Raw genomic sequence first — 15,966 nt, 5'->3', positions numbered from 1 at the left:
TTTTTGCACACTACCGTGTATCCATTGTCCTAAGAGCTTCCATAATAAAAGTTTATCCAAAAAGAACTTATGAAATATGAAAAAAAAATATATGGAAGGAGCTTTTTCAAATGAATGTTTTTTCAAAATGTTCACTAATTAACAAACTTTTTTTTTTTGTTAATTATATGGGTTCTATGTGTTTTCAACCAACTGGAAATTAACAACTAATTTAAATAACCCATAACAATCAGTATGAGAAACTCTCCTATTGTGAAGCTTTTTAAAAGTTTTCTCATTTAAAACTTTTACATGAGATACCCCATAAAAAAACTCTCGTATTGTGGTCGTTCTACTACCATCCATACAATTTCAAACACTGGGTAGAATTTCATTTTCAGTAGTTGATAGTATCCACCCTTATTGTCACTCTACAAAAACACCACAAGCACCGACAATATTATGTTCCCTATAGGGCTTCTATCAAATCTACATCTCCGATTTGTGGTGTTATTATTTACTATAAGAAGTCTTATGGTGCTAAGCTAATATAAAGAATCACAAGCACAGGAATTCAAAGACATACATTTGAAAATAACAAAACCACTATTTAAGTTCTCTAACCCGCAAAACAACCAATAATCCAGGCTTTCAGCCCAGCAAAAGGGGTTTCATTTTAGCCAATCCAAAGGCACAATGTACCACAACAAAGAACACAAAAAGAAAAGTCTACTCTAAGTTGATAAAAAGAACAAAAACCAAACATACCCCAGATGAAAATTTGTCCAATTTGACACATCCCTTCATAATATATATTTCCCCCAAATCGCACTAAAAACATATACGGGAGCAACCCAATGCGATCAAGAAAAGATTAAACAGACAACAGACAACAGACGACTCTGGGCTCGAGAGCTTTCTATCAAAGATTCTTTCATGTGTTTGCAGATTGGGAAGGTAACCTGGTATGGTTGTGCTCCCCTTCATAGGTGACAATAAGCATTGTTGAATCATCCAAACACCTTTCCACATGCTTTCTTGCTGGGCAACCTCTCATGCTGCTGCATTTATAGTATCCCCTGTTCACAATCAATCAACCAACCAAACATTCTTTACTTCACTTCAATCAAACTCAACATATATATATTCGTTTCGTTGAATTATATACTATCAAAGTAAATGCATGTAGACTTCAACATTCAAGTTCTTGAATCTTGATACAGTGGCATTTCCAGCAAAGACTATAAAAATTCTTGCTTTCGTTTCAAGAATTGGACTTAATTTGTGGATTTAAAGTAAATGGAACCCATGGATAACTAAATAAGTGTCAAACTGTAAGCCAGAAACTAGATTTATATCGTAGAATCTTAGTTAGAGTTAGAAACATAATAATACTTAAAGCAAGTTTGTTTATGGTTTTTTGATAGAACATATCAACAAAAGTTTACCTGGGATGCGGAGAACCCTTGATAGGCTTTTGGCCATATTTCCTCCAAGAATACTCATCAGGTGGGATATCTGCAAGCTTGTTGCTAACAGCTGGAACTTTGATTGACCTCTTAACTCTGTGCTTCCTGATGAACAAAACAATATCAAATTAGGATATTACCATAAGTTATAAACCGAATCATGGGTTAAGTGTAACAAAGTAAAGATTGTAACCTCTTTTTAGAGCAGTGGCATCTACCAGAACTCCCGCATTTTGTGCTTCCATCATCTCCCCTTGCAGAACACCTGGGTTTGTGTTGATAGGTGGCTTGATCAGTTGACCGGGATGACCCAATCAAATGGAAAGAACTCCCATCTAAAGTAGTCACACTCCCTTCCATACTCAATGAAGAGATAAAAGACTTATTAGATGAAATGGTAGGTGCGTTATCAAAATTCAAATTTATCCCACTATTGCTGCGTCGATACATCATCTCAGCCTGCTGTTTGAGCTGTAACTGTGCCTGTTGCTGGTGATGGTGATGGTGTTGCAGGAATTGGTAATTAGAATTAGGGTTAGGGTTCTGTTGGGAAATTTGAATAGGGTTTTTCCCAGTGGTGCTCAATTCAAGTGATGGCTTATGGTTCACTAAGGAAAGAGTGTTCTTGACACCGTTTGAACCGATCTCCTGAATTGGGTGAGTTTGATTAGGAGGCGTTAGAAGAAATTGATGGGGTTTCAGTGGTTCTTGAACTGGGGTGCTGTCTAGGAGTATGTTTTGGGGGATCAAGTTTTGAGTTTTCTTCAATTTTCTCACTCTACAATGACCTAAACCATCGTCAAGAAGAGATACAACTTTCTTGAATCTAACAACAGCTTCCCCTGTTTGTAACATCAGGTTTTTCGATTGTACATGATCTTGGGGTTGAGCCAACAGATTTAAAATTCTATGGCAACTTTCCACGGCAGCTTTGTTAGCTGCTTCCACCTCGTCCATAAATCCCCAACACTGAAACCCCCCCAAAGAAACCCTAATCCGAAAACCCAAAATAAAAATTAACTAATTAAACAATTAAACAAAATACCCAAAAAAGTTTCCAAACTTCATCATATTACAAGTCATCAGAGACCCGAAAGACGAATACCCAGATTAAATTTTGATCTCAAGCACAAAAGGGGAATGGCATCTACAGTTTTTTTTTTTCTTCAATAAAAGGGTACCCCAGAAACTAAATTATAGTAAAATTCAAAACGTCAAAGAAAAAGAGATAAAACCCAGATTGAAAACAACTTGATTGAAGGAAACGAGGAGAAATCAAGCAAGATCAGACCTTTTTCCCAAGAGGTTTACAAATTACAAGAACCCTAAAACAAGATTCTTTAAATCTTCATATTGGGTTGTGGATGTGTGAGGGAGAAGACTTTCCGTTGATTCACGCATAGAATTCACACGTCAAAAGGGACACCAAGAGCATAATTTCTATGTTATTATTATTTTTTAAAAAAATAAGTAATTTGTGTAGAGGGAGAAAGATATAGAGAAGTGGAGCAACGAAGAGAGAGAAAAGAAGAAAAGGAAGGAGTTTCTGTTTTATAGTAGAGATAAATGATTAAAAAAGCAGTCGACGAGGTCAGACCATCAGAAGAAAAAACTGCCGTCTGTGCCCCAGATTTCAAAGGTGGGTCCACTAGCGTTGAACTTGGTAAATACATTTTCTCCTTTTGTTTTCTAGTGCATCACATATTCAATAATATTATAAATTATATTTAATTGAATATCTTACCAAAAAGGAATCTTAATTATGCACTTTTAATGCTTGTAATCTTATTACACTAAATAAGGTGAGAATTTAAGAGCAATATGTGTTTTAACGGTTATGATTTGTTGGATTTGTTAGTTAATAAAAATGTTTATCATTAAAAGTAGATAAATTAATAGGTAATAGCAAATTGATAAAAATAAAATGGGAATATTACTTATTAAAGATAATTAATTTTTTGATTTGTTCACATCTATATATATATATATATATATATATATATATATATATATATATATATATATATATATATATATATATATATATATATATGTTTTTTTATACACGTCTAGATAACAAACTTGTTGAAATTGTTCATATATAATCATTAGCAGGTCATAATGATAATATGTGGACACTTCCAACAAGTTTGTTACCTAGATGTGTATAAAAAAATAGTTATCCAAATATAAACACGGAAAAGTAAGAATATACACGAATGGTCCCTGTGATTTGGGGGGATTTGTGTGTTTGGTCTATAACTTATTTTTTTAATTTGGATGGTCATTACTGTTTATTTTTGTTGCGTGCTTGGTCTCTGTCTTACATAAAAATACTATTGTGCCCTTATTAATTTTTTTTAATTAATTTTCTTATTTATGTATTTATTTTTTTATATATTTTAAAAAAATAATAGACCCTATATATCTATATCTCCTCACCATAAACCTGAAACAATATTTGAAAATTTTAATATGGGTCCCACCGGTCACCATCCCATCTCATCCTCCTCAACTTCTATTTATTTTCCATTTTAGTGACATCGACATCTTCACAATCCCTTTTTTTGTCAGTCAACTTCGGCGAGGCAACACCACAACCCACTAAAGATGAAGAGCCAACACCAGAACTCATTAGACTGACATACAATTGTTTAGCCCTCAGTACGAGTCTGGCATACCAACCGGTCCTCAACTCGTATTTGGAATGCTACCGAGCCCTTAGTATGAGTCTGACATGCCCTACCCGACCTAGCTCATATCTAGAATGCTAATGAGCCCTCAGTATGAGCCTGACATGTCCTCCCCGACCCTCAGCTCACATCTGGATTGCTCCATGGTTTGTTGGCTACCGCACAGAGCAGTACAACCTCAACCCATCCCAATACGCTGACATATATAGATAATAACATATACTGATACTCATACAAACAATGTCACAGACATCCCTATAGATCTATTGGACTGGCATATCAAACTAGCATGCATATCTATTTCATACTCAACATATCAACGAATATCAGGTCATCAAACCAATGGGCCGGCCTTGGTGCCTTCAACCCGAAAGTACAGTGAAGAAAACTCACCTCTCGATCTGATCCATAGCTGATGAGGTCCCGATTCTGAATCTTAGCTCCAACCAATACCTATCAATCCAAGTGACCAATAACCAGCAAAATCCCAGAATACCAACATACCCAAAATACCCTTTAGGTCAACTTGGTTAAAGACAAAAGTCAAAGTCAACAGTCCATGTTGGCTTCAACACGTCGTGTTGACTTGCAAACACGTCGTACGTGTTCCTCCCGCATCGAAACAATCGGGAAAACCCCAACCAACACGTCGTGTTGACTTGCAAACGCGTCGTGTTTGCCAGTGTTCTAGCAGCTTAATCCATTAAGTTGCTTCCTTCGATTCCCAGAGCTCCAAAGCTCAAATTTGGACCAAAATGATACTAAAAAGGATAAAGTTTCCAACTTTATCCTCTGGGATTACACCATAGGGGTCCAAAACCCATCTACAAGGCTTGAAGATGCAAGGACTTAACCAACAAGCTCCTTGTCCAATAGCTTCCCGCCGTGAAGGTAACTCATGCATTCCTGAGCACATACATCTGGTGGCAATTTGCTATGCACCCTTTTCTTGACCAAATCTTGAACTGAAGTCTCGCATACCCAAACCATGGATTCCTATGACCCATTCTTCTGAAATCATAAACTCGAGCCTATCGATGATACTTCAAGCAAAATAGCCAGTTCGAACTACCACCAAATGATGTTGCAGACAAACCAAATCTCAAACCGATTCAACTGGATGCATAACATCCCATAACTTTAGAATATATAACACAACATAAGTTGGTCTTCTAGATAAAGAACAAGAAAAATCAAAGTTATTTCGAATCCCAGATGCAGATCTTAGAAACCTCCCAGTCATAACCACTTATAGTCATCAACAACCCCCATGTAGATACACAATCAATAATTATGACAGTCCATCTATAAAACCAACCTCCTATCTAGAAACGAATGGACCCTCACACTCCTTGCCTGAAATCCCCAACTGTCATTTCAACGTGAGAAACATTCATAAATACAAAATGCATCTTTTTCATAGTCGGGGTATGCCAGAGACAATAAACGTTGTCGCCTCCGATTCACCTAAAACCATCAGCTTGCACCTGACCTGCCTATAACCCGAGAAGCGGACCCTTGGTCTCATCATGGGGCATCCATATGTTGGATTAGGTGTCTAAGTTCATAACTATAATTGGTATGTACTTGAATTGATAACAACACAATCCTTTTGGGTTGCCCTCAAATCTAGCAACTATACAAGGAAATTATGAAAGGAGAGAGATTAAATTATTATAAGTTTATTAAATTAATATAAATGATTTATTAATATGTTATGAAAATAATATATTAATTATAAATCATAATATTTCATTAATAGTTAGCCGAAAATTAATTGGAATTGATTTTGTATTAATTATAAAGTACAGGGACTAGTTTGCAATTATTGAATAGTTGGATGGAAGGTTCCAGAACCTCCTTGGAGGAGGTGGACGAAATTCTTAGGGGAAACCATAATGATTTCGTCCAAGGGATTTAGATAAGGCCTATGGATTAGCTTGAGCCTTAAGCAAAGAAACATTAGGGTTTTCCCTTAAACCCTAGTTGCCTCAACTATAAAAGCAACCCTCTGGCTCTCAAAATCGGTACTCCTTCTCTTGAAGAAACCCTAGGCTGAAAATTGCATACTACTCCTCTCTCTCTATACTTTCCTTATTTATAGGTCTTGGGTGTGACTTCATTAAAGGCATTACAATTGTGGGGCTAGGCTTCCAAGAAGATCAAGATCTAAGGAATGCCAATTGTTTACTATAACAATTGAAAAGTATGTGATTCTAAAACCCTAACTTGTTATTTTTGAAAATAGCCGCTTCCCTTAGGGTTCGTGTTTTTCAATTCAAAGTTATATGTTCAATAGTTAAAACATAGATCCAAAGTAGGTTGCATGTGAACCTAGTAATTGTTTTTATGATTTATTTGTTTTACCTAAAACCCATTACCATACCACAAAAATCCTCCTGCACATTCCCACGATGTCATACTAAAGTGAAACACCGTAGACAACTAGCCCTATGTTAGGTTTACATCCTAACAATGAAAGTCATAAGCCTGCTCACTCCTTCTCAGAACTCCGAACACTGGAAGGTCATAACCCTTACCATAGATAGCGACATCCCAATCCATCCGTTAAATACTCATCTTCCAGCTGCAATCCTCAATCCGATCATAACAATCGTTTCCCTTTTGAGTATCATGACTAATTGCACAGCCTCGAGCAAGGCCCTCGAGACTTTAAAGCCAACAAACTCACCTAGGTATGCATCATTCAAACCCAAACAGACATGGCCACCTATGTAACATACATAAAATTTTAGTAAAATTAAAAACTTTTTCAAACATCCAAAAGCCATTAGTTATTACAAAATGTTTTCAAAATAGTTTCATATCGGAGTATCCCGTAAACCATAAGTCCAAAAAGCGAGGATGTGTACGGTCACGCCTTCGTCTTGCAAAAACATCTATAGTACCTGAAACAATAAACTGAAACCGTAAACACAAAGCTTAGTGAGTTCCCCCAAAGTACAAACACATAAACAGTAGCACATATACAAATAAAAGCATGCTATGGGTCCAATCAACCATCGGGTTGGAATACCCCAGGCCCCTCAACCATCGGGTTGGAATGCCAACATACTATGGGTCCAATCAACCATCGGGTTGGAATACCCCAGGCCCTTAACTATCGGGTTGGAATGCCAACATACTATGAGTCCGATCATCCTTGGGATGGAATGCTCTCGGCCCACAACCATCACGTTGGAATGCCCACATACTATGAGTCCAATCATCCTCGGTATGGAATACTCTCGGCCCACAACCATCGGGTTGGAATGACCCGGTCTATTGGCTCATGCACAAAGCAGAAAAGTCTCAACCACCAATAAAACATATGCACATATATCAGATAATCACATAACAGTCTGCAGACAGTCAAACCGATCTATAGATCACTAAGCATAGCAACATCCTATCTACTAGGATACCGATCTAACATATCATAACCACATAGAAACATCCTATCTACAAGGATACCGATCTAATAGATCATAACAGTAATAAAGCAGGATAACAATCCAAAGGGCCGGCCTTGGTGCCTTCGACCCTGTTAGTACAGTGAGGAAAACTCACCTCGAACGACAGATAAATCCCACAATTGCTACGACTGCTACGAATCGGCTTCCACAAACTGAACCAAACAACCAAACCACTCTTTAATAATTACCCATGGCAAAACCACCAAGCACTAATCCCATAAATGGTCCAAATAACCAAGCACACAGTTGGCCCAAGCCCATTGGGCCTAAACAAGGCACAACTCTGTTGGGCTCACTAAGGCCCAATTCACCATCCAAGGCCCATTAGGGCAAGCCCAGCAAGGCAAGCCCAACCAGAAGTCCATTACTTTAAAATCCTTAGTCCATTATGATCCCAAGCCAAAAGATATGTCCAAGACCAAACTAGCCAACATTCAACGAGTCCAAAACATGCACTGGAGATGCTCACGTCGTGAGGGCATGATTTTTTCCCATAAACTTCCTCGGATACGCTCTCACCTCGTGAGGTCTTTTCCATTATGTCGTGAATCCAGATCTGACCAAAAATGAGCATTAAGCTCCTAATCTATTAAGCCTTGAGATGGGACAGTCTAGATCGTCTTCCTTGACCCAAAGGACCATAAAAATCGAAACTTTTTGGAGATGCATGTCCAATACATGTCCCAACATCAACTAGGGCACAAAATGAAGGAAAAAGGTCCAAGACTCAAACTTGGAGTCCAAAACCATGATCAAAATCTAGATGTAGAACTTATATGACCGAAGATACCATCATAATCCATAAAGTTGCCAACTTTATGGATTCCATGCATGCTAACTAACATTACAAGCCATAAAAGGCATGGGAACTTAGATCTAGCAAGCAAGGAAAGGAAAGGCATGAGCTTGAGGACTTACAAAGGTCCCAAAGCTCCAGAACTAGCTGATGAAGCTACCAAGAAGCTAACAAATGCTCCACCAATGGTCTTCTTCTTCCTTAAAGGGCTTCAAAGCTTCAAAATCTCTTGAATAACACCAAGAATGACCAAGGACTTCAATAGGGGATGAGATTAGGGTTTCCAGAGGTCTTGGGAGTGAAAGAGGCTGAGGAGAAGCAACTCTAATCATCTCATACCTTTAAATACCCGAAAATTAGGGTTTGGTGCATCAGGAGCTCCTCACGTGGTGAGCACTTCATGATCACGTCGAGAGCCTTAATTGAGCTTGGTCAACAAGTCAACGATCACTCACCTGAACTACTCCAACTTCAAACGGCCATAACTTCTTCGTTTCAACTCCGTTTTTGATGTTCTTTATATCCACAGAAAGGTGGCGAGAATCTCTACACATCTGTCAACTTATCCTCACCTCAAAACCTCCTGAACGAAAATCCAAAATTCATAAAGAGCTCGAACAACCACTTTACCGATATACTCCTTGGCTCCAAGACACAACCCAAACTCCCGGATCACCTCAATTACATTATCCGTACCTAAATGGGTCTAGAACTCTCTTTTCCAAAGGACCTAAGCCTTACGATAACCTATCTTCAGGCCATAATCCTAAATTAGGAAAGTGATTTGGAACAGAGCGTTACGACTCTCCCCCACTTAAATTCGATCTCGTCCTCGAAATCATTCCTTACCATCCCCAGCAACCCGACATCCTGAGGGGTAAATCCACGACCATGACGTACCAAGACCCTATAAGGAGACTAAACTCAACGGAAAATTCCATTCCAAAGAAAATGAACCTATAGTCCCACGCAACATAACAACCCTACTTCACCCGAAAATCTACGATCTGGAAACTTGGATTTGGTCTAACTCCCTGACAGACCGCTCATACTAACCATCGCTAATTCCTTTACCTTTATTCCCTAAGTGGACTACTCAGCCCTGGAAACCTGAGGTTCCTACCAGAAAACAGAACCACAGATCATATTCTGCTGCCGACAACTCTTTACTAGACAAAAGAGGCTCGATAATCCTTTTAGAGAAAGCTAATTTTGATAACAAAATTTCCAAGGATATGATGAACAATGGGAGACAAACTGAGAGATGAACGCTTAAGTGCCGACAAGACAATGCCTCCTTTAACTCCCGAACCAACATACATATAACAACCATCTCACAGGCATGAACACTCATACCTGGCCCAATCAGCGTCGGGCTGGAATACCAAGCATGCATATGACGGGTCCAGTCATCCTCGGGATGGAATGCCCTCGTATGATGCACATGTTTGGCCCAATCAACCATCGGGTTGGAATACCAAACATGTCAGGTCCAATCGATCATAGGGTCCGGTTATCCTCGGGATGGAGTACCCTAGATTGGAACACCATTATATACGTAACTCGGGTCTAAACTCATAACCCGAGATCCAGGTTCCTACCCTTGCATTTCACCCAAATCTTCTGATCTAACATGACACCTCACTAAACCTGGATACAAAGATTTTTCTTGACCGCCGTTGAGACTACCAGTCTCATACCTGGTCCAGCCACCAGGTTCCCCAAAACCCGGAAGACAAGAACATTCTAACCCAACAACCTTCGATTTCACCATCGATGACATTACACCTTTCGCCTGGAACTCACGACTCGCCCCACAAACCAAAAGATTATCTATTTTCCTCACAGTCTCCCAAAATACAAGCCTTGCACGGATACACTCGCGATTCCCTAACGCGAGTTTCCACTAAAAGCCCACTCGAGAATGCCACTCACAGTCTTCTCGAAGACCCTTCCCTTCAACCGATGAGAATCCAATAATGAATCTACCCCCAGTTCCAGACTGGAGACACTATCAGAAACATACAAAAATGATCCTTAAACACACCGATCGCGAACCTCACCCAAAACCAAACCATAGGAAGCACCAAACCCTAATACACTTGACCCATGACATGCCATTACCAACCATTGCCTTGATGACCAAAGATGTTTAGAACCGAAAATTCCCGCGATACTACAAACTTATCGGCTTAGGTGTACCTCTACCTGGGCAACCGCTCAGACTATCATAAAGGACTTTATGAATTGCAACCTCCCGACCAATCCCCAACTTGAAATCCAAAATCTTGACAACAGCTTGCGAACCAATAGAAACAATATGCATACTCCCCATAAATATTTCCTGCTACTTCTAAAGGACCTAATCGACTCCCTTACAATGCCAACTGAGCACCACAGAACAGCCACCAAGCAAAACCTTACGAAACCAAAGTCGCACACAACCCACAGATAGGATAAAAGTTGCACTCTTGATCCCACATCGGACACCGAAACCAAGAGAACCATGCAAATAATTCGAACCAAGAGTCCCAATGCCCTTTTGCTCAACTTACAAGGAGCACCCCCATACACATATTTCAGAAACCCATAATCTCATCCGAAAAGAAAGGAGATAACATAGATGATCGAAAAGGCCACCTTACTCAAAACAGGAAATATCCTTAGGATTAGTCGAACAAGACCCCGTACTTGTGAGACTGAACGGATTCCATCACTACACCACTAGCTCGAGCAGACCTTCAAGATGATCCTGAAGGTAACCAAACCTGAGTCTGCTATGAACCAAGCTCCCACTCTACCATTGAGGATAAGCATGTCTGAAGACCGAAGGAACATAGAATATACTGAACAGAAGGGTACCTAACGTACTCCTTGACCTTTAATTGCAACTACTCGAATCCTTCGGAGAATTCCTACTGAATAACGAACTCAACGACCAATGGTATATGACTCCTTGACACCTGGACCAGGGAAACCACAACCCACCTGGAGTCGAACCTACCCACTTAGGAATGGTTCACCGATCAACATCTTCCCAACAAATCGGAAAGCAACAACCAAAAAACGAACTGACAAATCCCTAAAAGACTGATACCCAACCTAATAATCTCAATTCTCCCCCACTTAGGGTTCTAACTACCACCTATTGGCTTGAAATCAACCCATGACTCAAACAGGCTCAACTAGGTACGATAATTCCAAACCTTGGAATGATTAACATACACAGAATGTGTTGGGTTTTATGTACTCTAACATCCATATGGTGCACATACAACCCTAATGCTTTGGGTCTAAGTTTTCTCTAGTTATACATGCAATATTATTTTCCAAAGCATGAAGCCTAACTAGCATACAAAATTTGATACATGAATCATAAAAACCAGTTAGAAGATTACCTCTTTGTTATAGCTTGTAGAACTTGGCCTTTCAAGAGCTTAGAACCTCAAGTGTGATGCCTTAAACAAGTCACAAACTCCAAGAGAAATTGGAGGATAATGAGAGAGAGGCTAGGAGCACCAAAAACGGCTAGGTTTACACCTTGGAGTACCAGTGGCCGATTTTGCAAGCTTAGGGATTCAATTTATAGTTTGGAATTCCTAGGGATTAAACTTGTAAACCCTAACTCACTTGGGATTTTAATCTAATAACTCATTAGCCTTTTGGACTAAATCTTCATGGACTCTTACAAAGATCTAGTCCAATCCTAATCAATATGGATCATTGGCCCAAACTGTAAATATCATTGATTTATCTAATTAGTCCCTGCAAATTTAATTAGTCTCTTTTGATCACTAAATTAATTCCAAATTAATTCTTGACCAATACCAATTAAATAATAGGATTTCTCAATTAATATATTATTCTTATAATAAATCACAAATAACCTCTTTCTCAAATATCCATCCTGTCAAATTGCTTTGACGAAGGCAACCCGAAATGGACCATGCTACTCTCAGGTTAAGTACATACCAATTATAGTTATGGGCTTAGACACCTAATCCCACAATCTCCCACTTGGATAAGTCTAATCACTATAACTGCAAGTACTACTTGAAAAACCGACCAACAATCGTAACTCTCAAAAAGTCATTGTCGAACTTTGACGCATCCATTAGATAAGGGATCATATATTCCTCCATTCTACAAGATATCATATGGACTGAGACATGGATTATATGTTGGGTTATGAGCATTCTAACATTCCTAAGTGTACATTCAACCCTAAATACCTTGGATCTATGTTCTCTCTATTATACATGCAAATGTGAATATTCCAAGGTATTACCCTATCTAGCATGCAATCTCTTAGATACTTGAGTAATAAAAGGATAGAATACATACCTTGTTGATGTAGCTTGACTACATGATGCTCGATAGCCTAGTGCCCCAAGTGTGACACCTCAAATGGTTCACACAACACCAAATGCACATGGAATGACTTGAGAGAAACGGAACACTTCATAAAATCGGCTAGCCCTTTCTATCACACATAGTGGCCGATTTTTCCCAAGAATATGATCTTTATATAGTGTCACAATTAGGGTAAACCCTAATTGTCATGGCTTTCCATTTCCTTGGATCCATGGGTCCAAATACATCATGGAGCATCCTATGGGTTTTAGCCCAACTTGATAATCCATGAAGTCTTAGCCCACTATAAAAGTATGGATGATTTACAAATCAACCCATATATTTAATTAGTCTTCTTTTGATCACTTAATTAATTCTAGATTAATTCTTGATCAATACTAATTAAATAATCTTATTAATATATTAGAACTTATAATATAATACCAAACTTTAAGTGTTATTTCTCTCATTTTAGTCAATCCAAATGCATGATGCCATGCAACCCAAATGGACCATGCCGAGTCGGGTCAAGTACATACCAAATATAGTTATGGACTTAGACACTAATCCAACATTATAATCATTCTCTCTGTCCATTTGTTGTTTCCCGATTTCCGATTTATTATGGATGACTAATTGAACACATCAAATCAGTCCATGTTTAGCCAAGCGCTTAGGGTGTCATCACTAAATCATCGAGGGGACCACATATATCACTTTTATCCCTCTTAGGGTAAAAGGAACAAATAAGCTTCTGTTGGATTAGGTGTCTAAGCCCATAACTATAATTGGTATGTACTTGGCCCGATAATATCATGATCCATTTGGGTTGTAACACTCTGAAACAATTTGATAGGATGGATATTTGAAGAAGAGGTTATTGTGATTTATTAATATATTATAAGTATAATATATTAATTGAGAAATCACATTATTTAACTAGTATTCATTAAGAATTAATTTGATATTAATTTAGTGATAAAAAGAAACTGATTAAAGTTACAGGGACCGATTAGGTAAATCAGTAATACTTCTAGTTGGGCTCAGGACTCATGTTGATTAAAGTTGGACTAAACCTATGTGAAAGTCCAAGAAGGTTTAGCCCAAAAGACTAAGAAATATGAAGAGTCATTAGGGTTTTCATGGTTGTAATCCTAATCTATAAAAGAAGTGCCTAACACCCTAAAACCGACCCCTCATGCACACTAGAGTTGTAGCTAGCCGATTTTGATCTCCCAAACCTCTCTCTCACAAATCCATTGTCTTGTTCTTGGTTTGTTATAAGACATTTGAGGCATCACACTTGATGTGCTAGGCTCCTAAAGGTCAAAGACAAGCAAGCTACTACACGAGGTAATCTTCTAATTGTTCTTTATGATTTAAATGTTACCTTTCATGCTAGTTTAGGCATCATGCTTTGGAAAACAATGTTGCATGTATAATTAGAGAAAACTTAGATCCAAAGCATTAGGGTTGTGTGTGCACCATAGGAATGTTAGAGTACATAAAACCCATCAACTTCGACTCATATGCTTGCTCTATTTACTCATCAAATCACACACAACAATATGTTTTATAACACCAAGTTACTGGTGTGTTTTCATATCATCAATGTGCAACCGACTTGTAAACTAAAACTATATGTCTCCGTTTCAAGAATATAAGATATTATCGTCTCACAATCACTCGTGATAAAATCCATGAAGCGATTCATGTGAGAGTGGGTTTATTCCAATACTCAAATCTTATTACAGGAGTACTCTTGAACACTGTAGCAGACTTGTGCTATGTCTATACACCTTAGACAATCTACAGTCGGATTCATGACAACCTTACCTCATTACATACTTCCAAAGTATGATCGACTGTGGATGTTTGAATAATCTTACTATTCGGGAAGTCAAAACATGCAAAGTGAACACAAGAATAATCGAATTCAATATGGTCTCAAAACTTCTAAATATAAATAAAACACCTTTTATTTAATCACCATATTGATTACACATTATTCATTGTATAATGTTTCGATTAATCAACTTAATACTTGAATTAAAACAATAGTTATACCATGCTCCAAGCATGCACACTAGATTTATATATGGTATTTACCTTGTGAAATAGATCAATTGAAAACATTTCAATGATGCTCATTTCACAATTCCAAATCCTTATTACTTAGTGTAAGAATACCTAATTCTTGCCACTATAAGAATGTGTTAGATTCTAAACTATCATGCAATGTATATTTTGTAATGTCGAGGTACCAAATTCAAAGAGACTTTGCCAACGATATTACAAAACTTTACACTGGAGATTGATAACAAACAATTTAAAGGAAGCAAAGTCTCAAATTCAAAGTACATTCCTTTGAACATCCTTCTTGCATAAAGGTTTCTAACCTACACATAGATTTTTAATATCCAACTCCCATTATGAAAACATTTCCATATTTTCCATATGACAATGCATTATTAATAGAGTTTTGTCTATTCATAATAATGTCAATATGGTCCATCCATTACTATACTTCCAACTGTCCTTACGCAACCGATCTTTAGCGAACCTTAGATCGTCCTTGAAAGTTGTTTAATAGCTTTATAGCATATGCAATTGATCCTATATCCGAAGCATATGGGACACAATTCATAATGTCTTACATAAAGACATGATACTTGACGAGTCTTTTGTTATAATATTTCCATATATAGAATTTCTAATGTAGAAATATTTCAACATGGTATTCATATATATCCATGACTAAGTTTGATTAATACTTCAATCTAAACTTTTAGATTCTAAGTAAAGTGTAAGTATCATCTCCCTTACTATAGCGAAACAACTTTCAACCTTTTACAACTTTGCAAATTAGAACTTTTTTCCTATAAATAGTATTGCTAACTCGCAACATTTACCATAATAATTATGCTCCCACTAGCATAACAATTATTTTGTTACTAGCATAACATTTATGCCCCCACTAGCTTTAACATGTATCCAGAAATCAGCTGGACTTTTAGAAATCAATACTTATTGACTTTCATACCACAGTTCAGATTCATGATACGAAATGCTTTGATAAGCCTTTATCTAAGCTCATACACCTTTTATTAGAAAGCTCATATGTGCGTTTAAACTATTTTAGAACTTATAACAATAAGTCCTGAATGTTCAAACTATTTTCCATTTCTCACAATTTGATC

The 15,966-nt window shown here is 37.7% G+C and overlaps 1 protein-coding gene across 2 annotated transcripts; it reads right to left on the bottom strand.

The window, feature by feature from the left end:
• Positions 1-618: 618 nt before the first annotated feature.
• On the bottom strand, positions 619-2,980 carry LOC145072585 (putative WRKY transcription factor 21). Of its 2 annotated transcripts, XM_079019029.1 has the most exons (4): positions 2,740-2,980; positions 1,642-2,439; positions 1,428-1,553; positions 619-1,058 (listed from the first exon to the last, which is right to left on the bottom strand). In XM_079019029.1, exons 2-4 carry the CDS (start codon positions 2,403-2,405, stop codon positions 914-916), a joined length of 1,035 nt encoding a protein of 344 aa, XP_078875155.1. In that variant the 5' UTR covers positions 2,406-2,439; positions 2,740-2,980; the 3' UTR covers positions 619-913. The 2 variants fall into 2 exon arrangements, with proteins under 2 accessions (XP_078875155.1, XP_078875154.1); XM_079019028.1 differs by having other exon boundaries at positions 1,642-2,980.
• Positions 2,981-15,966: the final 12,986 nt, after the last annotated feature.

Source organism: Lactuca serriola, chromosome 9, assembly GCF_051521515.1.
Source record: "Lactuca serriola cultivar US96UC23 chromosome 9, Lser_US96UC23_V15, whole genome shotgun sequence".
NCBI lineage: Eukaryota > Viridiplantae > Streptophyta > Magnoliopsida > Asterales > Asteraceae > Lactuca > Lactuca serriola.
This window is presented reverse-complemented; position numbering and strand designations above follow the sequence as displayed.

Coding starts and splice junctions, on each gene's coding strand:
- LOC145072585 (XM_079019028.1), bottom strand. CDS start 2,405: ATGGACGAGGTGGAAGCAGCTAACAAAGCTGCCGTGGAAAGTTGCCAT. Junction 1,554..1,641: donor TGCCACTGCTCTAAAAAGAG/GTTACAATCTTT, acceptor TTTGTTCATCAG/GAAGCACAGAGTTAAGAGGT. Junction 1,059..1,427: donor AAGGGTTCTCCGCATCCCAG/GTAAACTTTTGT, acceptor GATTGTGAACAG/GGGATACTATAAATGCAGCA.